The sequence below is a fragment of the Bufo bufo genome, chromosome 3, assembly GCF_905171765.1.
Source record: "Bufo bufo chromosome 3, aBufBuf1.1, whole genome shotgun sequence".
Classification (NCBI taxonomy): Eukaryota; Metazoa; Chordata; class Amphibia; order Anura; family Bufonidae; genus Bufo; species Bufo bufo.
In genome coordinates this window covers 22,825,594-22,853,455 of record NC_053391.1, presented here as the reverse complement: position 1 = coordinate 22,853,455, position 27,862 = coordinate 22,825,594, and the positions used below count along the sequence as shown (strand labels likewise).

Below are 27,862 nucleotides of genomic sequence, written 5' to 3'. Positions count from 1 at the left end.
ATGCAGAGCAACCAGATGGCCGAGAAACTGAAAACAGATCTGGGCGAACCAGGAGGAAGGAGGAATCCCAGGTAAACTGGGGCAGAGACCTGGGCGATCCAGGAGAAAGAAGTACCCCAGGCGAACTAGGGAAGAGACCTGGGCGAACCAGGAGAAAGAAGAAACCCCAGGCGAACTAGGGAAGAGACCTGGGCGATCCAGGAGAAAGAAGAAGCCCCAGGCGAACTAGGGAAGAGACCTGGGCGATCCAGGAGAGAAAAAAACGTGGACCGGGCGAACCGGAGAGAGACGACCCTGGGCGATCCAAGGCTTGAGACAGGATGAACACCGTGTGAGAGAGAGAGCCCGGGCGATCCGGGAAGACCAAGCAACGACAGGGACTGTGGCGAGAATGTTGTGAGCCGGAACACTGAGAGCCGTCGTGTAAGGGAATGGACAACATGAGGTGAGGCCCGTGATACGTGTACTGGTGACTGCGGAGGCTGGCAAACCCAGAGTACTGGCCAAGACTCCGCAGTAGCTGGAGGAAGAACATGCTACAGCTGGGGGACGGGAATGTTGTAAAACATTGGCAGGAACCACACACCCACCCGCAAATCGAGGAACGGAACCTGCGGAATGCAGGAACAGACCAACCCCTAACTCGCCGCGGGTAGGCGGGCTGCCCGATGTTGGTTCAAAACCTGGGCGTCCAGAATGTCGCGCCCTGTAGGCACGAGCCGTAGGCAGCCGAATATGCGGCTTCAGGACCACGTACGCCTATTGTCGCGCGCCCCCCCCCCCCGAGACTATGGGAACGCACGACAATATGCCTCAAAAAGACGCACGAGTACCTCCCGGGGTGTCGCACGTGCTGCAAAAACGCCTAGGGGAGAGCCATTTCCCGGGGGATCAATGGCCCCCGCCTGTCGGCCGACCCACAGCCCGCAGGAGCGCGTCACAAAAGCGCCCAGGCCCGAACCAAGCCCAGGTGAGACAGAGAAAAATGCAGCAGTGAAGTGGTGAGGACTACATGCCCCAGGACAAGGGGAGAAGACGATGAAGTGGACAGGGACCCCGGCCAGGCAGACTAGGGATCCGAAACCCTGGAGGCCGCTTCACCCAGGCAGCGTGAGGTGACAGGCAGAACCTGCGCTTAACCTACCGTGATAGCCTTGAGACGCCAGGAGCGGAGGAGAGCCGAACGCTGGAGACGCAGCTGGAGGAAGCTGAGGGGGCGGACCCGGAAGTGAGGACCCTGCTGAGGACCGGACTGCACGCTGAGCACGCCGCAGGAACGCCAGGCTGGAGAGGAGGTGCATGCCGGCCTAAATGCTGCATGCCCCTCCCACAATTACAGGCTGCGCTGCAGCCTTAACCATTTATTATAAATCACATGAACATTACAGGTGAGACTCAAAAGGGACAGAACATAGAGACTGGGCCACAAAAGGGCTCTGCAATGTGGAGAATCACAATGGGGGATAATGTGACCATATACAGCAGGTAACAGACAATAAACAGAAGCTGTGAACATTGGAGTAGTTGTGGGTGCAATTGCTGTCCCCTAGTGTTGAACAACTACCTAGCTCTTATTCACAGCGTCCAAGCAATGGATGCTGTAGGGTATAATTGGACGGTGCAATACTACTCATAAAGATGGCATATAACAATAACTGTAAGTCACTAGTCCCACCCTAATACAGATACCATGTTACCTACCCATGTTGCTGCTGAAAAATGGTGACACAGTTCCCCCACTGCTTCGACCTGAACACGTGTTTCGCCACGTAGGCTTCGTCAGGAGGTACAAACACACTAAGACAGATTTGGGCATATAAAGGCTAAAGAGGAGGGATTAATTATCACTAACCATGATCATCTGTACCAAGGGTATTCATGTTGTGAGACAGCCTCCTTCAGTGCTTCCTGGTCATTAAAATGCAACCTGATTCCAGCACTTCCGGATGGCAATCACACAGCACATATGTCAGCCAATCACATAATCGCTACCTGGTCACATGGTCCTGATGTCATGGACATGTGACCATCTCCCAGGTCCTTCAACCATAGTTGAAAATACTCCCAGGTCCTGTATACAGCTAAAGCTACTTATCTATAACTCAAAACACCTCTCAATTATCTTCATATCAGCTCATAGATCAATTTATAAAATACAAATATAATAACAGAATCATCTCATAGAAGAATATATATTTTTGCATTACCATGGTTAAGTTATAGAGGGAAGGAGTCATATGATTGCTATCTGGTCACATGGTCCTGACGTCATGGACATGTGACCATCTCCCAGGTCTTTCAGCCAAAGCTGATGTGCTCCCAGGTCCTAAATACAACTACTATAAGCAACCACAAATCGGACTATAGCTAATTATCTATAACTCAACACACCCCTCAACTATCTTCATATCAGCTCATAGATCGATTTATAAAATACAGAAGACAAATATAATCTCAAAATCTCATGGAAAAATATGTTTACATTACCATAATTAAGTTATGGGGAGAGGGAAGGGGGGGGAGGGAGGGAGGGAGGGCATGCTCTCATCCATTCATACAGGGAAGGCACAAATCCAAATCACAGAATAAATGCATCATCTTTACATTTCACCAAAGCCTCCTGCAGAGGAATAAAGTGCGTGTGTGCTAAGATACCTTTTATAATCAGTGATGTTTCAGGTCTATAATAATTGTCAAATATATAAAGAGTGCATTACATGGTGAGCGAGTCCAACCCCCGACAAGAACACAAAATCCAAGAACTGAAGGTAATGAATTTATCTAATATTACCCTTAGTGCTCCCCAGATACAGGTGTTACAAAAGGGTTTGTCCTTTTCCCCTGTTGGGAAATTTGACTTCTTTGAGGCAGTGAAGGATTTAGAACTTTTCTCCCGTAAATTACTGTTGAAGAAATACTTTTCTATCATGGTTAGTGATAATTAATCCCTCCTCTTTAGCCTTTATATGCCCAAATCTGTCTTAGTGTGTTTGTACCTCCTGAAGAAGCCTACGTGGCGAAACACGTGTTGAGGTCGAAGCAGTGGGGGAACTGTGTCACCATTTTTCAGCAGCAACATGGGTAGGTAACATGGTATCTGTATTAGGGTGGGACTAGTGACTTACAGTTATTGTTATATGCCATCTTTATGAGTAGTATTGCACCGTCCAATTATACCCTACAGCATCCATTGCTTGGACGCTGTGAATAAGAGCTAGGTAGTTGTTCAACATTAGGGGACAGCAATTGCACCCGCAACTACTCCAATGTTCACAGCTTCTGTTTATTGTCTGTTACCTGCTGTATATGGTCACATTATCCCCCATTGTGATTCTCCCCATTGCAGAGCCCTTTTGTGGCCCAGTCTCCATGTTCTGTCCCTTTTGAGTCTCACCTGTAATGTTCATGTGATTTATAATAAATAAAATGAGATTTTTTTACCTTGTTAAATCCTTGCTCTTTTTTTGTACAAGAATCTGGGGCTGTGACACTTTATAGTTAGAGATGAGCGACTAGAAGCTGACAAAGTGGAATTCGATCCGAATTTTAGGTTTTATTCAATTCGCACTGAATCTGAATTTCCTCATGCTTTGTGGTAACGAATCACATTTTTCCCTAAAATGGCTGCTGCACGTGTGAGGACATGGAGAAAGGAACTCTGGGAAAGTGGGATCACCCATAAAGCCATGCATGCAGCCAGCCAGCCTTGTAATGTCACAGCCTTATAAATAGCCTCAGCCATCTTGGATTCTGCCATATTCCAGTCTACTTAGTGCAGGGAGAGACATTAGCAGGCGCTAGGGACAGTGCTAGGAAAGACTTCATTGTGCTAAAAAAATGATTTACAAGTTCAGGGAAAAATTATTCAAGGTGTAGAGATAGGATAGGGAGGAATCATTTCACAGCATTTATGTATAACAGGGTCCAGTAGGGGAGGTTACAGCTTGGGTAATAGGAACAATACTATTACACCTTGCTGCTCTGACTGGGGATCCAATGATATTATACAGCTCTGTCATTCCAGCAAACTGTTCTTGTTATTGGGGTGCAAGTGCTGTATTGAAAAGCCTTTATTGGCGTATTTAAGTAGAAAAAGAAAAATATATTCGCCATTCAGTGCTGCAGTTTTATGTTGAAAACTTTTTGTGTAGTGGAAAAGTTGAAAAAAATTAGGGCCTAATTGCCATTTAGTGGTGCAGTTATATATTCTAAAGCCCTTTTTGTCGTGTATTAGTGGCAAAAGACAGATATATTTGCCATTTTTTGGGTTGTATTAATTTCATTTTTATTTTTTTATTTCATCTAACAGTATGTCAGACAGAAAAGTGCCAGGCACAGGGGAGTGGCACAGGCCTAAGTGTTTCTGATGCAGGCACAGGTCGCAGCAGAGTAAGGGTGTGTGGCAGCAGGAGTCACAGCGAGAGGCCTGAGCTACCGCTGTCATCTAGCGGTCGTTTCTTGACCAGCAACCCAGCCGTTTTTGAATGGTTGACACAGTCATCCACTTCATCCCAGGTGACATCAGACACTCCCAGCCAAGAGTCGTGAGTTTTTCAGACATAACCCTTAGTTGGCATGGCCCGGGAGCAGGCCCTGTGCCCTCACCTGTCCTCAACCTGCCTCTGTCCTTTTCTGTTCCCTCAGCCAGAGAAGTACTATATGCTGTGGGCTCAGCTCCACTATACAGCGAGGACGAGCTGCTAGAGGACAGTCAGCAGCTACTGCCCAGCCAAGATCTGGAGGAGACATCCGCCACTTCCTCCGGTAGGCAGGCATGTAGTGTTGAGGAGAGTGGTGTGGGAGCTGGTGTTGCAAGAGGTCAGGCTCCTCGCTAAGAGACTGTTGAGGAGGACATCAGTGACGTTCAGATAGTACTCGAAGATTATGTAGCTAATGGCAATTGGGGGCCGGGTGACGAAGGGGCTTCATCATCATCGGGAGAAGAGGGTGGCAGCAGTGGAGCCAACATGTCGGTAAAGTGGCCAGGAGTCATCAGGGTGGCAGCAGTGGGAGGTCGGGAGCCAAACGTGCCCGGGGTAGACCACCCGTTTGCAGCAACCTGGAAAGTAGTGGTGCATGGGTTCGTGGAAGCAGTGGAGGTAGCAGTCAGTCAGTGCTTAGTGTTGAGGGTAAAATCACCTACTCGGCAGTGTGGCAGTTTTTTGTTAAGCCGCCGGAGGAGGTGAACATCGCCATAAGTAGAATCTGTGGGCAGAAGGTGAAGCGTGGCAAGGGTGCCAATGTGGTCACCACGGCCCTGCGTCAACATATGCAGCGTCACAATAAATTGGCCTGGGAGAACTGTGGCTCCGATGTGGTGGTTCAGCCTGACGCAGCAAGCGTTGCATCACCCAGTGGCATGCTGCACCCCATTTCAGGCAGTCAAGGCTCCACCACCTCAGCTGAAGGGAGCTGTCTGTCCCTCCCATCATCTGCTGGTCTGGATGCTCCTGCTTCTCCTCCTCCCACTCCTCGTCAGTCATTCCATCAGACATCGATCACCAAAGCGATTGCCAAGAGACAACAGTATGGGTACACTTATTCAACGGCGCAGAAGCTGAATGTGCTACTGTCCAAGTTGTTGGTGCTGCAGTCCCTCCCTTTCCAATTGGTGGACTCTGCACCTTTCAGAGAACTGATGGTTTGTGCGGAGTCGAGGTGAAGAGTCCCAAGCCATAATTTCTTTGCCAAAAAGGCAGTACCAGCCCTGTTCACACTTGTAGAACAGAATGTGGTCCAGTCCTTGAGCCTGTCAGTGTCTGCCAAAGCGCATGGCAGCGCCAACGTGTGGAGCTGTAACTACAGTCAGGAACTACAGTCCTTTACGGCCCACTGTGTGAATTTTGTTCCTGCACAGCCAAACCAGCAACTTGGCCAGGTGACGCCGCTTCCACCTCCACGTTCTTACGCCGTTGGTCCTGCGACAAAGTCCGCCTCTGCCTCCTCAGACTCTGCTGCAGGAACAATTCACAGTGCCTCTCCAGAATACCACAAGTGCAGGACACGGCGGTGTCATGCTGTTCTGCACCTCGTTTGCCTGGATGAACTGAATCACACAGGGGAGGAACTGCTCCGTGTCCTTCATCAAGAAATCTAATCCTGGCTTTCTCCGCGACGACTGAAAATCGGAACCATGGTGACCGACAACGTTAAGAATATGGTGTCGGCGCACGTGCATGGCACACGTGTTCAATCTGGTTGTCAAGCGGTTCCTGAAGTCTTCCACCCATCTACAAGACATCCTAAAAATGGCCAGGAAAGTTTGCATGTAATTCAGCCACTCGCACACCGCAAAGCACACCCTCCTTGAGCTGCAGTGGCAGAACGTCATCCCCCAACATAGGCTGATATGTGACGTTTTCACCTGTTGGAATTCCACCCTCTATATGTTGGACCGACTATACGAACAGAGAAAGTCCATCAACAATTTCTTGATGATCCAAGCGGATAGGAGTATTACCCTGTGTAATTTCGATGTCAGCCAGTGGCAGCTCATGCATGACACCTGCCGTTTGCTTTAAGGGATGCCAGATTATTTGTCAGTCGCCAGGACTACGGGATGAATGATATCATTCCACTGCTTCATGTCCTGGAACAGATACTGGTAACAATGGCTGGTCAGGGGACTGGAGACGTGGTGTCTAGATCTCACAGCCACATTTGCCCTGTGGGGGCTGAACAGGAAGAGGAGGAGGAGGAGACCGAGGAGGACATTGGATCACAGGCAATGTGTAGCAAAATGGGTGGTTTTTCTACTCAGGTGACAGGAGAGGAGGAGCAGGAGCAGCCAGAGGAGCTACAGGACAATGAAGAAGAGGAGGCAGAGGACCCAGACATCCCGTGGCAGTATGCAGTAGAGATGGAGGCAGGGAGTCCGAGTCACTTGCACAAATGGCCGAATGCATTCTCACTTGCTTGCATAGTGACAGCCGAATTGTCATAATTCGGCAGAGGGATGACTTCTGGCTCTCCACCTTGTTGGACCCTCGCTACCGGTCCAAAATGGGACCTTTTGTACACCTGCTGAGAGGGAGGACAAACTTAACTACTACAGAGACCTCCGATGTAGTCGGTTGGCCACTGATTATCTGCGCCATCGTCCATCTTCTTGCAGGTCTAACCGGGGGTGCCCTCTGCGCTCATGTTCCTCTGCCATGGCTTCTGTGGCAGGGTGGGGGGGAAGGAGCAGTTCCAGCTCCATCAGCAGCAACTAGAGTCAATGATGACCAGCTTTCTTCACCCGCATAGTGAAGAAACTACTCACCAGCAGCAGCAGGTAGACCTGGAGCAGGTGGTGGCATACTTGGAGTGCTCCCTACCAGCCGTCATTGAAGTTCACTGGACTACTTGGCAGCCAAACTGGATTTGTGGCCGCAACTGGCCGAGTTTGCCCTGGAAATATGTCCTGCCAGGCCAGTAGTCTGGCATCAGAGCGGGTGTTTAGTCCGATGAGGGCCATAGTTACCCCAAGAAGAACTCGCCTGTCCATCCAAAATGTGGAGAGACTGATCTTTGTCAAGATGAATTAGGCTTGGATCAGCCAGGATTTCCACCCACCAATCCCTGATGCATCTGTCACGACTGCTATCCCAGCAGCAGTCGTGTCGCACCAGACGGAGGGGAAGGGGGACCCTTATCTATGGATGGGGATAGTATGGCCACCCCTGACTAACCCTAAGCTGGCACCTGTCTGCCCTGATACCCTAGACGGGGTGTGAACCCGTGCGGCGAGCTGGATGCCTAAACCCTCAGTCGCCCTAACAAGCCTAGAGTGGGGAAAGGCCGATGGGAGCACTAGTCACCATCACTCATGTCTAGGAAAACAGCAGGGGAAGACAGCAACAAACAAACTATAGCAGAGTTAGACTTATCCAGTCACGAGCAGAGAAGGCGATCCCAATCACGACAGTCCACGCCGGACAAGAGCTCCACAGCAACACCATCAAACGATCTCCTTTAATGGTCAGAATAGAACTGGAAGTAAGGACTATATCTGGCAATGACTGCAAGTGAAAGTAAAACTAATATAGTAGCTGGGAGTGGCAGACAGGACTCACCTGAGAAGGATGCCTACAAACTCCCAGTCAGGACAAAAAGGTTCACAAGGCAAAACCCAGATGACATACCCTGAACCACGGAGCAAACTCACAAGCTATCGCGAGTAGCAAGTCGCTGCGACCTTCTCCTCCCAGACCTGTCTGGATCAGTCACAGTCGTGACAGCATCAAATTAGACCATCTTCACACTACATCACCTTGCCACTCTGTGGCCACCTCTTGATGCTGCTGCTGCCATCTCCACACTATGTCACCGGGTCACTCTGTGGTCTTCTTATGCTGCTGCTGCCAACTCCACACTATGTCACCTTGCCACTCTGTGGCATCCTCCTAATGCTGCCATCTCCCCACTCTGTCACCTTGCCACTCTGTGGTCTCCCCATGCTTCTGCCACCTCCAGACTCTGTCATGGTGCCACTCTGTGGCCTCCTGATGCTGCCGCCACCTCCAGACCCTGTCATTGGGCCACTCTGTAGTCTCCTCATGCTGCTTCCACTTCACCACTATGTCATAGGGCCACTCTGTGGACTTTTCATGCTGTTATAACCCTCCCCACTTCATGACTGGGCTGACATCATCATTTATTTGACTTTTCTTCTGATCTGTCAGAAGGAAGGAAAAATGAGACGCACAATGGATCCTGTCTGTGTAGCAGCTGTAAGGCCTGTATGGTCCCATCAGATTTGGCTTATGATTTGGTAGCCAAAAGCAGGAGTGGGTACAAAACACAGAAGACTTGCAAATATTCCATTCACATGCCATCTCTGTTTTGGATCCACTCCTGTTTTTTTTGCATTAGCAATACTGATGGATTACTGACCAAATGCTGACCGAGTAAAGGCGGATGCTCCACAGACAGGATCCGATTTTTGTGGGTTATTGTTCTGACGGATGAGAGGAAGGGCAAAATAATCAGTGAATATCAACACGTACTTACTGCTGACACCCTCTCCACTCTGTCGGGGGCTCTACTTGTATAAGCGTTTAATAGAACAGGTTCTGTAGACATCTATGTGGAATCAGCTGACGACGATGTAAAAGGAGTGCGCTTCTTCTTGGCACTAACATCGACCTGTAAGGCTGAGTTCGCACTTGGGTTATTTGGTCAGTTTTGGCCCCGTGACTGCCCTAATAAGTGAAGTGTGCAGTGATTCTAAGAGCGATGCCTGTCATCTGCATGTCATACGGACTCACAGTATTATTTCACTACCACAGCAGACTCCCTATGTGTGTTACTGCAGGGCACAGTGTTCTACACCCCTATAAAGGCTCTCTGCTCAGCCAGGAAATAGCCGTTTTTTAACGTGATTCGCCGCGAATAAATTCAGATCGAACCATGTGCGTTCCACAAATTTGCAGAACGTAAATGGAAGCTCATGATAGAAATGCCTATTATTGTCCGCAAAATAGGACAAGAATAGGACATGTTCTTTTTTTGAGGATGAGGACAGCAAACGAAGTTCTGTCCACATCTTTTGCGGTTCCATTAAAGTGAATGGGTCCAAATCTGAGCTGCAAACCATGCAGCTTGGATGTGGACCCAAACAACAGTCGTGTGCAGGAACCCTTAGTTTAAATATGTCTTTAACAGTAGGGCTGGGGTAGGGGCTGGATTGAGAATTTGGCAAAGTGGAGACACTATTTCAATTTGTACCACAGGCAGCAAAAAGCTCAAATCTGCCCCGGCCACAACTTTTGAACTGTATCTGTAGATCTGGGAGAGCAAAATCTAAATGATGGGAGTAGTTGTCATTGTGATGCTAATGTCCAGGTGAGGATCTCTCATCCCGGTGCGGCAATGTTTTCATTTTGTTGAAACTTTTGTCTAGTTGCATTTTTCTCATTTACATATTACAGAGTAGCAACAGTTACGTATCTGTGGAACTTTTTAATTTTGATTCCACTTAATTTACAATAAATCTTCTATAGACAATCATAAAAAATAACATGCAAAAATAAATAAAATATCCCCTAGCCCTCTGTCAGCTCATTCAGAAATGAGGAGGAAAAAAAAAAAACTATTAAAATATTTCCCCAACCATTTCAACCTTAATTAAAAAAAAAAAAAATTATCCCGTTTCCCATGGTCTTCATAGTACTGCAAAGTATACTTACTGCAGTTCTCTGAACCCGAAAACCTGGTGGATCCGTTTTGTCAGGGTGTTTATTATTTATTACCCTTTTAAAGAGTCTTTAGATCTAAAATAATGCTAGCTTTTTTCTCTATTATACCTCCACTACTCCCAATGATAGTATTAAAGGACTTATCCTGATAAATGTAGTGATTAGTATTGAGAGAATCAAAGTATCTGAAGTGGACTTCAATCTGATATTCAGGAACATTTTGATTCGCCACAAAGCCGAATTTCCTTTTTCTTTGTGGTAATAATACTCAAATGTAATGAGCAAATTTTCATTGAAATGTTACATTGTTATTTAGTTAATATGGTTCAAAAAAGTCATGAGTCCATCAAGTTCAACCAAGGGATAGGTGGGGACGCAAATCCAAGAAGGAAATTAGATTTCTGCATATTTTCATAAGCATTAATGTCATCTAAACCCTTTTTAAAACTGTCCACTGTTTCTGCTGTGACCACGTCCGGAGGAAGTCTGTGCCACAGATTCACAGTTATTACAGTAAAGAAGCTTTGACGCTTCTGGAGACTGAACTTTTCCTTATCCAGTCGGAGGCAGTGCCCCCTTATCTTTTGAGGGCATTTTACTTGGGCAGCTCAGCCTCTGTTGGTGGTGGACCTTGTCCCAGCCCTGCATCCAGGTATGCCCTGATGTCCTGGTACTTAAGGACATGGGGCGTATCTGTACGCTCTGTGTATTTCTGCGCTGCGGGCGGTGATCGGAACAAGGTACCTGCTTAAATCAGGCACCCTGGGACAATGCGTAGGGGGTCCTGTGACCGCCTCCTTCCCCCCATGTCGGCGATCGCAGCAAACCGCAGATCAATTCAAACCTGAGGTTTGCTGCGTTTCCTGGTTATTCGGGTCTCTGGGGCCCGATAACCCGGAACAGGATGGTGATCGGTGGTGTGATAATATACCACCAATCACCATCCTGCGATCCTAAGAGGTGATGGTGACATCACCTCTCAGGATCGGCTCTGATTGGCTGAAGGGCGGGCGGTTTAAATTATTGCAGCGCTCCTCTCCTCCTCCTTTCTGTGCCCGGGAGCCGAGGAGAGAAGCGATCTCCAGAGCCAGCACCCCCTTCTGACCCTCCACAGTGCCATCTGGCACTAAAAGGTATTTAGGGAAAGGTTAGGTTAGGCAGGGATATTCAGGGAAAGTTTAGGGAAACGTTGTGCTGTCCGCATCCGTTGCTCCGTTCTGTGGCCCCGGAAAAAAAATAGAACATATCCTATTCTTGTCCGTTTTGCGGACAAGAATAGGCATTTATACAATGGGCCGCCCGTTCCATTCCGCAAATTGCGGAAGGCACACGGGCGGCTTCCGTTTTTTGCATATCCGCGGTTTGCAGACCGCAAAAAACGGAATGGTCGTGTGCATGAGACCTAAAGTTGTCGCATAGGTATTTCCCTCTGAGGCCCCATGCACACAACCGTGTCAGTTTTTTTGGTCCGCAAACCACTGATCCACAAAACATTTATACCGGCCTTGTGCACAGTGTGGACATATTAACTTTAATAGGTCCATGATCTGCATAAGACGGTGAAGAATAGGACCTTCGTTCATCCTTAAATAGAGATATTCATATATGTGAATTATAGATGGGGAGTCATGTGGTTGTATGTCTGGATGGAATGTATCTCATCAGGATGTAAAATGCTCATTGTTTACACTGATTCTCACATGAAAAGGTCTCGGAGTATCCCAGGAATCTCTTACAGATGCTAAATAGGAGTGTGAACAATAGGTCTCTACCCTGCAAATACAATGTGTAAATGAAGGACCATCTCAGGAGGCCAGAAAATGCTAAACTGGTTGATGAGAAGGTCGCACCATTATTCTTCCATTGTATATGGTAATGAGGGAAGCCAGATCTCATAATGAAAGGTTTCACTGATTATGAAGGTGGGACTGGGCGTCTCTTGGGGGAAGAGGAGGAGCAGATAGCTATAGGCACCAAAGGGGTATAAAAGACCCAAGCATGGCTCAGAGAGCTGGAATTTACCAAGAGTATTTACTTGGATCACTGACTTGCTGAGGAGAAGACACTGACTGGAGATCAAGTCCTGAGTGTGTGGAGGGTCCATGTCTGGTAAGTGTCACTGAACTGACTGTAAGTGGAAGATATTGTAATCTGTCCTGTGTATAAGGACAATGTCTTTCTGTCTGTAATGTTTCTTGTGTATGTCTCCATGTAGATCTCCATATAACTCCCATCATAACTGGACACTGATTTTACATCTTTTACAATACACATTTTCTACACTTCTTCTTGTATTTTACATTTATTGCTCTGAACCTTAGACTCAGACCCAGTAAGAGGAAGGAAATTTGCTTTGCTGGATGCAGGAGCTATGCTTCTTAGTTGTGGTTCTTCTATCTGTCCTGTCTGTGTGGTCACCTAGTGAGACATAAGGTTTACCTTGTCCAGTCCCATGTCTTCTGTGCAGCTCTGTCTGTTCACCAATGGACTCACTCCGCATGGGGAACAGGCATCTGCTAGTCTGGTCCTTTGCCTTCGTGGAAAAAGCTCCTGGGTTCTCAGGAGGAGGACATATAGTCCATGTATCCAGCTCTGCCTGTGACCATCATGCATCCGTTCCGCGTTGGGTCTGGGCATCTGTCTTGTTTTCTGGTTCCCGTTATGTCTTGTCTGAACAGTGTCCTGAGTTTGTTTGGGTTCCTGTTTGTGTCCCTGGGTTCCAGTCCATCCCATGAATGTCTGGACTGCTGGTGCTTGTATCTGCTTGTAAGTGGCCAAGTGCACCGGGACCATCCTGCAGGTGCGACCAGGGAGCCCTCGGCTAAGTTTATCCCCACCATCAGGGGCTCTGTGAAGAACGGGGCTCACTGAGTTTCCATCCTCTGGGTTTGGCCCCTGTTTTGCCTGATAAAACTGTTGCTAACACTACTACGAAGCTCTCACTAAGACACAGATTAGGCACAAGTTATAATAAAGCAAAACAATGACTTTTATTTGATAATGAAATCATGGTTGACAATAAGAGTTATCGTAATTCTAAAACTACGATTATCCTGACTACCGTAAGTAAGAGTAAAGCATCAATACATCACCAGATATTGCAGCATCACCCTTTGCCCACGGATTGGGGGATTCCAACAATCAGCAAGGGGAAGAATCTGGGAACAGGGCAAGGCACGTCTGCCCCGTCTTCAACAAATCCCCAAATTCCAATTGGAAACCCTGCAAATTTTCTAAGCAAATATGATTTCATAAACTGGTGAACGGGAGTGTAAGTGCGTGATCATATTTACTCGATCATGTGCAGAGAGAGAAGTCTTATTATGAGAACATCTTATATGGACATGTGTTCATGCACAAGAACTTGTTTTTCTGCTCAGAACATCTCGTGACCATGCCTGAGAATCCACCTTGTTCTCCTGAGCTCCAGTCCCCTCAGTACTTCTCCACTTCTATACACGGCCATACTAACTAAGGTTCCATGACTACTTGAGTGTCAACCACCATTATTCCTCTCATTCTTATACATTCGGATAACATTAGTATCACAGCCCCAAGTCAAACCAGTGCACTTGCTCCAGTGGTATTACCTGCTGTGTGTATATATATATATTTAGGACTGTTCTATTAGGGGCCAGCTGTTCTGTTACGCAAAATATGGAACGCACACGCACGTCATCCGTATTTTTTGCGGACCGCAAAACACAATACAGTCGTGTGAATAAGCCCTTAAACAGAGAAATTGAGTTTATGAAGTGTAACCCCCTCCCACATTATATCATACATGTACATGAGGGAATGCGGTCTCTTGCCGCACGTGCAGTACGTGATGTGATCGGGCGGGTGCAGGATCAGCAGCAGCACAGGCCCGGCTATTACTGACAGCAATGGTGGCAGTTTAACCCTTAACATGCCACGGTCAGCGCTGACCTCTGCATGTTCGGGCTTTACAGAGGGAGGGGTCTCCCTTTGACTCCATCACCCCGTATGCTGCAGGGACAGGGGGCCGATCAGATCAGAGGCTGATCGCTATGCTGTACGTGTCATGGGGGCACTGGATGGCAAAGTGTGGGCGCTGTGGATGTCACTGTTATGGGGGGCACTGTGGATGTCACTGTTATGGGCGCTCAGTATAAGTGATAGGGCTCGTGCACAGAACCGTATCTGTTTTGCGTTCTGCAAGTCGCGGATCCACTAAATAAGGTTACTGTCCGTGTGCGATTCACATTTTTTTGCAGTTCCATTGAGTTCTATGGGCTTTAGATCTGCATTATGAGGACCAGAATAGGACATGTTCTTTCTTTCGCAAAACTGACACACGGATGTGGAAAGCACAGGGACGTCATCAGTGTGTTTTCTACATCCGTCTGTCCGTTCCAGTAAAGACAGAACATGTCCTATTCTGGTCTTCAAAATGAGGACCTGAAATCCATAGAACTCAATGGAGCTGAAAAATGTGGATCGCAAAATGGATACGGTCGTGTGCATAAGGGATTAGATACACCGCTTATCAAGCAGTATATACAAGACAGGATTAGATACACCACTCAGCAGGCTGTCATACAAGATAGGATTAGATACAGATGTGATTGGATACACTTGCTGATTCAAGCTGTTTATCACACTCTGGAGATGGTGAGGGCAGAGCCTATGGACGGTCAGTGATGGGATTAGATACACCGCTCAGCAGGCTGTATCACACAGGATAGGATTAGATACACATGTGAGGGCAGAGCCTGTGGATGGTCAGTGATGGGATTAGATACACCGCTCAGCAGGCTGTATCACACAGGATAGGATTAGATACACATGTGAGGGCAGAGCCTGTGGACGGTCAGTGATGGGATTAGATACACCGCTCAGCAGGCTGTATCACACAGGATAGGATTAGATACACAGGAGAGGGCAGAGCCTGTGGATGGTCAGTGATGGGATTAGATACACCGCTCAGCAGGCTGTATCACACAGGATAGGATTAGATACACATGTGAGGGCAGAGCCTGTGGACGGTCAGTGATGGGATTAGATACACCGCTCAGCAGGCTGTATCACACAGGATAGGATTAGATACACATGTGAGGGCAGAGCCTGTGGACGGTCAGTGATGGGATTAGATACACCGCTCAGCAGGCTGTATCACACAGGATAGGATTAGATACACATGTGAGGGCAGAGCCTGTGGACGGTCAGTGATGGGATTAGATACACCGCTCAGCAGGCTGTATCACACAGGATAGGATTAGATACACATGTGAGGGCAGAGCCTGTGGACGGTCAGTGATGGGATTAGATACAGCCTGCTGAGCGGTGTATCACACAGGATAGGATTAGATACACATGTGAGGGCAGAGCCTGTGGACGGTCAGTGATGGGATTAGATACAGCCTGCTGAGCGGTGTATCACACAGGATAGGATTAGATACACATGTGAGGGCAGAGCCTGTGGATGGTCAGTGATGGGATTAGATACACCGTTCAGCAGGCTGTATCACACAGGATAGGATTAGATACACATGTGAGGGAAGAGCCTGTGGACGGTCAGTGATGGGATTAGATACACCGCTCTGCAGGCTGTATCGCACAGGATAGGATTAGATACACATGTGAGGGCAGAGCCTGTGGATGGTCAGTGATGGGATTAGATACACCGCTCTGCAGGCTGTATCGCACAGGATAGGATTAGATACACATGTGAGGGCAGAGCCTGTGGATGGTCAGTGATGGGATTAGATACACCGCTCAGCAGGCTGTATCACACAGGATAGGATTAGATACACATGTGAGGGCAGAGCCTGTGGACGGTCAGTGATGGGATTAGATACACCGCTCAGCAGGCTGTATCACACAGGACAGGATTAGATACACATGTGAGGGAAGAGCCTGTGGATGGTCAGTGATGGGATTAGATACACCGCTCAGCAGGCTGTATCGCACAGGATAGGATTAGATACACATGTGAGGGCAGAGCCTGTGGACGGTTAGTGATGGGATTAGATACACCGCTCTGCAGGCTGTATCACACAGGATAGGATTAGATACACATGTGAGGGCAGAGCCTGTGGACGGTTAGTGATGGGATTAGATACACCGCTCAGCAGGCTGTATCACACAGGATAGGATTAGATACACATGTGAGGGCAGAGCCTGTGGACGGTCAGTGATGGGATTAGATACACCGCTCTGCAGGCTGTATCACACAGGATAGGATTAGATACACATGTGAGGGCAGAGCCTGTGGACGGTCAGTGATGGGATTAGATACACCGCTCAGCAGGCTGTATCACACAGGATAGGATTAGATACACATGTGAGGGCAGAGCCTGTGGACGGTCAGTGATGGGATTAGATACACCGCTCTGCAGGCTGTATCACACAGGATAGGATTAGATACACATGTGAGGGCAGAGCCTGTGGACGGTCAGTGATGGGATTAGATACACAGCTCAGCAGGCTGTATCACACAGGATAGGATTAGATACACATGTGAGGGCAGAGCCTGTGGACGGCCAGTGATGGGATTAGATACACCGCTCAGCAGGCTGTATCGCACAGGACAGGATTAGATACACATGTGAGGGCAGAGCCTGTGGACGGTCAGTGATGGGATTAGATACACCGCTCAGCAGGCTGTATCACACAGGACAGGATTAGATACACATGTGAGGGAAGAGCCTGTGGACGGTCAGTGATGGGATTAGATACACCGCTCAGCAGGCTGTATCACACAGGATAGGATTAGATACACATGTGAGGGAAGAGCCTGTGGATGGTCAGTGATGGGATTAGATACACCGCTCAGCAGGCTGTATCACACAGGATGGGATTAGATACACATGTGAGGGAAGAGCCTGTGGATGGTCAGTGATGGGATTAGATACACCGCTCAGCAGGCTGTATCACACAGGATAGGATTAGATACACATGTGAGGGCAGAGCCTGTGGACGGTCAGTGATGGGATTAGATACACCGCTCAGCAGGCTGTATCACACAGGATAGGATTAGATACACATGTGAGGGCAGAGCCTGTGGACGGTCAGTGATGGGATTAGATACACCGCTCAGCAGGCTGTATCACACAGGATAGGATTAGATACACATGTGAGGGCAGAGCCTGTGGACGGTCAGTGATGGGATTAGATACACCGCTCAGCAGGCTGTATCGCACAGGATAGGATTAGATACACATGTGAGGGCAGAGCCTGTGGACGGTCAGTGATGGGATTAGATACACCGCTCTGCAGGCTGTATCACACAGGATAGGATTAGATACACATGTGAGGGCAGAGCCTGTGGACGGTTAGTGATGGGATTAGATACACCGCTCAGCAGGCTGTATCACACAGGATAGGATTAGATACACATGTGAGGGCAGAGCCTGTGGACGGTCAGTGATGGGATTAGATACACCGCTCTGCAGGCTGTATCACACAGGATAGGATTAGATACACATGTGAGGGCAGAGCCTGTGGACGGTCAGTGATGGGATTAGATACACCGCTCTGCAGGCTGTATCACACAGGATAGGATTAGATACACATGTGAGAGCAGAGCCTGTGGACGGATAGTGATGGGATTAGATACACAGCTCAGCAGGCTGTATCACACAGGATAGGATTAGATACACATGTGAGGGCAGAGCCTGTGGACGGATAGTGATGGGATTAGATACACAGCTCAGCAGGCTGTATCACACAGGATAGGATTAGATACACATGTGAGGGCAGAGCCTGTGGACGGTCAGTGATGGGATTAGATACACCGCTCTGCAGGCTGTATCACACAGGATAGGATTAGATACACATGTGAGGGCAGAGCCTGTGGACGGTCAGTGAGGGGATTAGATACACCACTCAGCAGGCTGTATCACACAGGATAGGATTAGATACACATGTGAGGGCAGAGCCTGTGGACGGTCAGTGATGGGATTAGATACACAGCTCAGCAGGCTGTATCACACAGGATAGGATTAGATACACATGTGAGGGCAGAGCCTGTGGACGGTCAGTGAGGGGATTAGATACACCACTCAGCAGGCTGTATCACACAGGATAGGATTAGATACACATGTGAGGGCAGAGCCTGTGGACGGTCAGTGATGGGATTAGATACACAGCTCAGCAGGCTGTATCGCACAGGACAGGATTAGATACACATGTGAGGGCAGAGCCTGTGGACGGTCAGTGATGGGATTAGATACACCGCTCAGCAGGCTGTATCACACAGGACAGGATTAGATACACATGTGAGGGAAGAGCCTGTGGATGGTCAGTGATGGGATTAGATACACCGCTCAGCAGGCTGTATCACACAGGATAGGATTAGATACACATGTGAGGGAAGAGCCTGTGGATGGTCAGTGATGGGATTAGATACACCGCTCAGCAGGCTGTATCACACAGGATGGGATTAGATACACATGTGAGGGAAGAGCCTGTGGATGGTCAGTGATGGGATTAGATACACCGCTCAGCAGGCTGTATCACACAGGATAGGATTAGATACACATGTGAGGGCAGAGCCTGTGGACGGTCAGTGATGGGATTAGATACACCGCTCAGCAGGCTGTATCACACAGGACAGGATTAGATACACATGTGAGGGCAGAGCCTGTGGACGGTCAGTGATGGGATTAGATACACCGCTCAGCAGGCTGTATCACACAGGACAGGATTAGATACACATGTGAGGGCAGAGCCTGTGGACGGTCAGTGATGGGATTAGATACACCGCTCAGCAGGCTGTATCACACAGGATAGGATTAGATACACATGTGAGGGCAGAGCCTGTGGACGGTCAGTGATGGGATTAGATACACCGCTCTGCAGGCTGTATCGCACAGGATAGGATTAGATACACATGTGAGGGCAGAGCCTGTGGACGGTCAGTGATGGGATTAGATACACCGCTCAGCAGCCTGTATCACACAGGATAGGATTAGATACACATGTGAGGGCAGAGCCTGTGGACGGTCAGTGATGGGATTAGATACACCGCTCAGCAGGCTGTATCGCACAGGATAGGATTAGATACACATGTGAGGGCAGAGCCTGTGGACGGTCAGTGATGGGATTAGATACACCGCTCAGCAGGCTGTATCACACAGGATAGGATTAGATACACATGTGAGGGAAGAGCCTGTGGACGGTCAGTGATGGGATTAGATACAGCCTGCTGAGCGGTGTATCACACAGGATAGGATTAGATACACATGTGAGGGCAGAGCCTGTGGATGGTCAGTGATGGGATTAGATACACCGTTCAGCAGGCTGTATCACACAGGATAGGATTAGATACACATGTGAGGGCAGAGCCTGTGGACGGTCAGTGATGGGATTAGATACACCGTTCAGCAGGCTGTATCACACAGGATAGGATTAGATACACATGTGAGGGCAGAGCCTGTGGACGGTCAGTGATGGGATTAGATACACCGCTCAGCAGGCTGTATCACACAGGACAGGATTAGATACACATGTGAGGGCAGAGCCTGTGGACGGTCAGTGATGGGATTTAGACACTGGGTGAGAAGTAGATTCCTGTCTGGATGTAGAAAGATGGACACAGGAGTTGTAGTGGGCGTGGCTGCTGCAGAGAGAGCAGTGTGGGGGCGTGGCCAGCCTGTGACTCATCACTGTGCAGTGCAGCCAGGCTTGTGTATCAATAAAGTTATGTATTCAACAAAACAAGAAGAGGAGAAAGTAAACAGATCTGCCAGGATAGTCTGATGTCTCCCAGGGGGGAAGGAAAGCTCAGACATGAGAAACAGGTATTGGGGGCTTATGTGTGCATGGTGAGGGGTGTTAGGGGCACATAAAAATAATTTTGATTTTGGGACGGGACAACCTCTAAGTCCTTTATGAAGTTACTCACTCACAAAAAATAAATTGTACTTACCTCATCGATTTGATCATGAAGAGATCGCCGTGGCCACCTTGCTTGAAGATCCAGTGCAAAATCTCATGCTGCTCGTGATGACGAGATTTCACACAGTATCTTCTTGCAGAATGGCGGTAGCGGCCTCTTTGCGCTCAAACGGGTAAGGTAAGTATGATTTCTTTTATTTTTACAACCATTTCAGGGAAAAATCAATTCATTACCACGAAGCAAGAGGAAATTCGGCTTTGCGGTGAATCAAATTTTTCCTGAAATTCCACTTCATCAGCTTTGATTTGCTCTACGCTAGTTATGTAATCACTAATCAATCAGTAAAACTGCAATCAAGCTCTAAAGGACAAAGGGCGTCCAGGTATGCCCTGATGTCCTGGTACTTAAGTACATGGGGCGTATCTGTACGCTCTGTGTATTTCCGCGCTGCGGGCGGTGATCGGAACAAGGTACCTGCTCAAATCGGGCACCCTGGGACAATGCACGGGGGTCCTGTGACCGCCTCCTTCCCCCCCCCCCCCCCGGTGTCGGCGATCGCAGCAAACCGCAGATCAATTTAGACCTGCGGTTTGCTGCGTTTCCAGGTTATTGGATGGGATTAGATACACCCGATAACCCGGAACAGGATGGTGATCGGTGGTGTGATAATACACCACCAATCACCATCCTGCGATCCTAAGAGGTGATGGTGACATCACCTCAGGATCGGCTCTGATTGGCTGCAGGGCGGGCGGACGGTTTAAATTATTGCAGCGCTCCTCTCCTCCTCCTTTCTGTGTCCGGGAGCCGAGGAGAGAAGCGATCTCCAGAGCCAGCACCCCCTTCTGACCCTCCACAGTGCCATCTGGCACTAAAAGGTATTTAGGGAAAGGTTAGGTTAAGCAGGGATATTCAGGGAAAGTTTAGTGGGGGAAAAAAAAAAAAAGTTTCAAGTTTCAACTGTTGCATCACCCTAATCGGGTGTCTGGGGTCCACAGCACAGCTGTGTGACCCTAGACCCTCCAGGGGTGCTGCAGCTTGGCCCCCCCCCCCACACACACATTTTTTGCGGAGCATTTTTATTTTTTATTTTTTTCTGCATACGCTGACTGTGGCCGGCACTCTGGGCGTCCGGCCAGTGTTAAGCTTGGCCAACAAAAAAAAAAAAGGGAAATTTTTTTTTTTTTATTTCAACTCGCTAATCAGCCGTCCGAAGCTGATCAGCGGTGGGGTGTGCGAATCGCACACCCCACCGCTGATCAGCTTCGGACGGCTGATTAGCGAGTTGAAATAAAAAAAAAAAAATTTCCCTTTTTTTTTTTTTCTGTTACTTTTAGGGATAAGTCCACGAACACCCGTGCCCCCACCCACACGCACACTAAATAAAGATTTCCACACACACACACACTCCCCTATGGCCCGCCGGATGTTCTCGGCCGAGGAGGCATACGCCCGGCTTGCCTCCGACTCCGAGAGTCCCAGTGAGAACGAGGATGACCGCACTTTCCTTTTGTCATCCACGTCCTCCTCATCTAGCAATGATGATGAGCCCCCAAGGCGGCGGAGCAAAGGGACCACCATGCTAGGGACCCTATGGCAAACACTAGTGCGAGCAGCTCTGGGGGTACTAGTTTTCCCACTAGATAAGTCCACCGGAGCCCCCTACCGGTGAACTTGCATGGTGTACCCCAGAGCATTTTTTGCCCGCGATTCCTGATTTTTGTTGGCCAAGCAGGAATCCAGATTCCCACAGTAAGCTTCACTAAATATGACTATTTTAGTCTTTTTTTCAGTGACCACTTTGTGAATCTGATGGTGGAGCAAACAAACGTGCTCGCCCAACAGTTCATTGCTCAACACCCGGGCTCCTTTTTGGCTACGGCCAGTGCAGCCGAGATGAGGATGTTTTGGGGCCTCCTGTTGCACATGGGCCTAGTAAAAAAAAACAGTGTCAGGCATTACTGGAGTGGGGACGTCCTCTACCAGACCCCACTTTACAGTACAGCCATGACACGTACCCGGTTTGAGGCCATCCGGAAATGCAGCATGTCCCCCCCCCCCCAAGGTGATCCTACCTATGACCGCCTGTACAAAATCAGGCCGGTCATCGATCACTTTGGGGCCAAATATTTGGAAGCCTATGTACATGGAAGGGAGGTCGCGGTTGATGAGTCTCTCATTGCTTTCAAGGGGAGACTCATTTTTCGCCAGTATGTTCCCTCTAAAGCGGGCGAGGTATGGCGTGAAGCTGTACAAACTTTGTAAGTGTACCCTGAGGTACTCTCACAAGTTTCATGTGTGCGAGATTCCCATATTGAACCCCCAGAATGTCCCCCCACTCTGGGTGTTAGCGGGAAACTTGTGTGGGACCTTATGCACCCACTGCTAGATAAAGGTTACCACCTGTACGTGGATAAATTTTATACTAGTATCACCTTGTTCCAGTCCCTCGCCGCCAGATCCACGTCCGCGGCCTCCCTATCCACCCCCTCAAGGTACCTATCCCAAGGGGTGAGACCCGTGCCCTTACCAGTGGAAACCTGTTGCTGGTCAGATATAAGGACAAGAGGGATGTCCTTGTACTGTCCACAATTCACGGTAACGGCATCACCCCTGTCCCTGTGCGAGGTACCGCGGCAACGGTCCTCAAGCCCGATTGTATCGTCGACTACAATCGGTATATGGGAGGAATTGATATCTCTGATCAAGTCCTCAAGCCATATAATGCCATGCTCAAAACCCGGGCATGGTACAAAAAAGTCGCGGTCTACTTGGTACAGGTTCCCTTGTATTTTTTTGTGCTGTCCCAGAGCGCTGGCAACACAGGGAGATTCCTTCAGTTCTGAGGCAGTCCTCAAGGCCCTGATCTTTTCTGACTGGGAAAGAGCAGGCCGGAGTACCTCCCCCATACTGGAAAGAAGGTACGATCCCCAAAAAAAAGTGCAGAGTGTGTCACAGGAGTGGGATACGGAAGGACACCACCACTCAGTGTGACACGTGCTCCATGGAAGTGTGGTACTCCCTGAAGCAACAGTCAATGCAGAGGCGCGGATCATTCAGGGAGTACCACACTTCCATGGAGCACGTGTCACACTGAGTGGTGGTGTCCTTCCGTATCCCACTCCTGTGATCATCAGAGCCTCTGCATTGACTGTTGCTTCAGGGAGTACCACACTTCCATGGAGTACTAAATTTATAATCCCCTTCCCTAATTTTAATTCCATTTAGCCACTGACAATCGAAAAAAACTATGGTTCTCAGACTAGAGACACTAAAACAAAAAATGTTATTTTTTTAAAAATATTATTTTGTAAAACTAAAATAAATAAAAAAAAAGTTTATATTATAAGCATATTAAGTATCACCGCGTCCATAATAATCAGCTCTATAAAAATACCCCATGACCTAATCTATATAATTTTTTTTGTCACCTTACATCACAAAAATTGTAATAGCAAGTGATCAAAAAGTCATATGCCCCCAAAATAGTGCCAATAAAACCGTCCTCTCATCCCGCAAAAAATTAGCCTCTACCTAAGCTAAATAAAAAAAAACTGACTTTTTTTTGTTTATAAAAGGATAATATAGTGTAAGACATATTAGCCGCGTCTGTAAGAATCTGCTCTATAAATATACCCCATGACCTAACCCCTCAGATGAACACGGTCAAAGAAATTCAATAAAAACTGTGCCAAAACTGCTATTTTTTTGCAAATTTTCCATTTTAATCTGTTTTTTTTCCACTAACAAAGCAAGGGTTAACAGCCAAACAAAACTTACAATGTATTACACTGATTCTGCAGTTTACAGAAACACCCCATATCTGGTCGTAAACTACTGTATGACCAAACGGCAGGGCGCAGAAGGAAAGGAACTCTGTATGGTTTCTGGAAGGCAGATTTTGATAGCCTTTTTCTTTTATTTTGGCACCATGTCCCATTTGAAGAACCCCTGATGCACCCCTAGAGTAGAAATTCCATAAAATTGACCCCATCTAAGAAACTATACTCCTCAAGGTATTCAAAACTGATTTTACAAACTTTATTAACCCTTTAGGTGTTCCTCAACAGTTTATGGCAAATGGAGATGAAATTTCTGAATTTCTATTTTTGGTAACCTTGCTTCACAAAAATGTAATATAGAGCAACCAAAAATCATATGTACCCTAAAAATGGTCCCAACAAAACTGCCACCTTATCCTGTAGTTTCCAAAATGGGGTTATTTTTATGGAGTTTCTACTCTAGGGGTGCATCAGGGAGGCTTCAAATGGGACATGGTGCAAATAAACCAGTCCAGCAAAATCTGCCTTCCAAAAACCACACGGCGCACTTTTCCCTCTACGCCCTACCGTGTGCCAGTACAGTAGTTTACGGCCACATATGGGGTGTTTCTGCAAACTACAGAATCAGGGCAATAAATATTGAGTTTTGTTTGGCTGTTAACTCTTGCTTTGTTACTGTAAAAAATGGATTAAAATGGAAAATTTGCCCAAAAAAAATCGAAATTCTGAAATGTAATCTCCATTTGCATTAACTCTTGTGGAACAACTAAAGGTGAACGACGTTTGTAAAATCAGTTTTGAATACCTTGAGGGGTGTAGTTTATAGAATGGGGTAATTTTTTGGTGGTTTCTATTATGCAAGCCTCACAAAGTGACTTCAGACCTGAACTGGTCCTTAAAAAGTGGGTTTTTGAAAATTTCAGAAAAATTTCAAGATTTGATTCTAAACTTCTAAGGGCTGTTTCACATGAGCGGATGCTGTGCGTGACATCCGCTGCGTGAATGAGAGCCAAAACCCGCTACAGACAGAAGAAGCACGGAGCATTAACATGATTGTGCCTCTCTGTGATCTTTTTGTATACAAAATCACAGTGACAATCTTATCTCACTGTGATTTTGTAGTAAAAAGATCACAGACAGGCACGGAGCATTATCAATCATGTTAATGCTCCATGCTTCTTCTGTCCGCAGAGGGTCTTGGCTCTCATTCACGCAGCGGATGTCACATACGGAATTCGCTCGTGTGAAACAGCCCTAAGCCTTGTGACGTCTTCAAAAAATAAAATGTCATTCCCAAAATGATCCAAACATAAAGTAGACATATGGGGAATGTAAAGTAATAACTATTTTTTTGTAGGTATTACTATTTATTATAGAAGTAGAGAAATTGAAACTTGGAAATTTGCTAATTTTTGGTAAATTTTTGTTTTTTTTTAGAATAAAAATGTTTGTTTTTTTACTCCATTTTACCAGTGTCATGAAGTACAATATGTGACGAAAAAAGCAATCCCAGAATGGCCTGGATAAGTAAAAGTGTTTTAAATTTCACACATAATGTGACACTGGTCAGATTTGCAAAAAAATGGCCTGGTCCTTAAGGTGAAATATGGCCGTGTCCTTTAGGCTGGGTTCCTACGCGCTGTAAAACGCTCAACAGGCAAGAACCAATGCTTCCCTATGGGCATGGTTCTCACCTGAGCGTTTTACAGCGCGTACGATCGCGCTGTAAAACGCCTGACGCCCCAAGAAGTACAGGAGCTGTTTTGGGGCGTCTTGTCGCGCGTTCCCGTACATAGACTTCAGCGGGAACACGCGACAATGGGCGTTCGCTTGTTCCGGAGCCGCGTCTGTAAACGTGCATACAATCGCGCATACAGAGCGCTCCATCCCGTACGCTCAGGTCTGAACCCAGCCTAAGGGGTGCATAATAAATATAACTTTAGTGATCAATGCCAATGATTCTCCTGCATGTGTCATACTGAATTTGGTGACAGATTTATTTTATTTATTTGCTTATTAACAGTTTATTAACAGTATTTATAACGTTGGTACATTTTTTTTAATCTGCATGTTATTTACATTTTATATTTTAACTATTTCTGTGTAATTAGGAAAAAGAGAACCTTTTATCTTATACATTTTTTCTTTCTTCAGGTGAAGACTGGATAAAAGGCTCCCAAGGTCATCTAATTCTATCTCCTTCTTATGAAATAGAAGGTAATCAATCCCAAATTAGCAATAATAGAACTGGACATAATCTGGGTGAGATGTCTGCAAATTCTGAATATGGGAAAGATTTTGAAAGTAATGCTAATCTTTCTGTGCACAAAGAAATCAAGAAAGATGAATGGTCTTCTTCTGAAAGAGAGAAAACATTTAATGTGATATCAAGTGTTACTGAAAATCAGAAAACTCACACAGGAGAAAAGCCATTTCCATGTTTGGAATATGGGAAGTGGTTTAAGAGTCAACATCATTTTAAAATACACCTGAGAACTCCTTCTGGGGAGAATCTATATTCATGTTCAGAATGTGAGAAATGTTTTAGTCATAAATCAACTCTTGTGAGACATCAGAGAATTCACACAGGGGAGAAGCCATTTTCATGTCCTGAATGTGAAAAGTGGTTTGCTAACAAATCTAATCTTAATACACATCTGAGAACTCACCTAGGAGAGAAGCCATATTCATGTCCTGAATGTGAGAAATGTTTTACTGTTAAATCAAGTCTTATTAAACATCAAATGATTCACACAGGAGATAAGCCATTTCCATGTCCTGAATGCAGGATGTCATTTAAATGTAAAGATCAGTTTGAGATTCATCTGTCAATTCACACAGGAAAGAAGCCATTTTCATGTTCTGAATGTGAGAAGTGTTTTAGTCAGAAATCAAATCTTGTGCAACATCAGAGAATTCACAAAGGAGAGAAGGGATTTTCATGTCCCGAATGTGAGAAGTGTTTCAGTAAAAAATCAATTCTAGAGGAACAACAGAGAATTCACACCTGGATTAAGCAATTTTTATGTCCGGAATGTGGGAAATATTTTATTGGTAAATCAAATCTTGATGCACATCTGAGAATTCACACCGGAGAGAAGCCATATTCATGTCCTGAATGCGAGAAATGTTTTACTCTTAAATCAAGTCTTATTAAACATCAAAGAATTCACACAGGAGAGAAGCCATATTCATGTCCTGAATGCGAGAAATGTTTTACTCTTAAATCAAGTCTTATTAAACATCAAAGAATTCACACAGGAGAGAAACCATTTCCATGTCCTGAATGTAAGAAGTGTTTTAATCAGAAAGAACAACTTGATAAACATCTGAGAACTCACACAGGAGAGAAGCCATTTTCATGTCCAGAATGTGGAAAGTGTTTTAGTGAGAAATCAACTTTTGTTCGACATCAGAAAACTCACACAGGAGAGAAGCCATTTTCGTGTACTGAATGTGGAAAGTGTTTTAGTGAGAAATCAACTCTTGTGAAACATCAGAAAACTCACACAGGAGAGAAGCCATTTCCATGTCCTGAATGCAGGATGTCATTTAGACGTAAAGATCAGTTTGAGATTCATCTGAAAATTCACATAGGAGAGAAGCCATTTTCATGTTCTGAATGTGGAAAGTGTTTTGGTGAGAAATCAAATCTTGTGCAACATCAGAGAATTCACACAGGAGAGAAGCCATTTTCATGTTCTGAATGTGGAAAGTGTTTTAGTAAGAAATCAAATCTTGTGCAACATCAGAGAATTCACATAGGAGAGAAGCCATTTTCATGTTCTGAATGTGGAAAGTGTTTTGGTGAGAAATCTAATCTTGTGCAACATCAGAGAATTCACACAGGAGAGAAGCTATTTTCATGTTATGAATGTTCAAAGTGTTTTAGTAAGAAATCAAATCTTGTGCAACATCAGAGAATTCACACAGGAGAGAAGCCATTTTCATGTACTGAATGTGGAAAGTGTTTTGGTGAGAAATCAAGTTTTGTGAGACACCTAAGAATTCACACAAGAGAGAAGCCTTTTTAA

At 46.7% G+C, this 27,862-nt stretch overlaps 1 protein-coding gene across 1 annotated transcript; it reads left to right on the top strand.

Annotated features, from left to right (window-relative positions):
- On the top strand, positions 1-27,862 carry LOC120993578 (gastrula zinc finger protein XlCGF71.1-like). The gene is made up of 5 exons (XM_040422053.1): positions 1-71; positions 12,860-12,981; positions 25,983-26,045; positions 27,198-27,299; positions 27,393-27,862. Exons 1-5 carry the CDS (start codon positions 1-3, stop codon positions 27,860-27,862), a joined length of 828 nt encoding a protein of 275 aa, XP_040277987.1.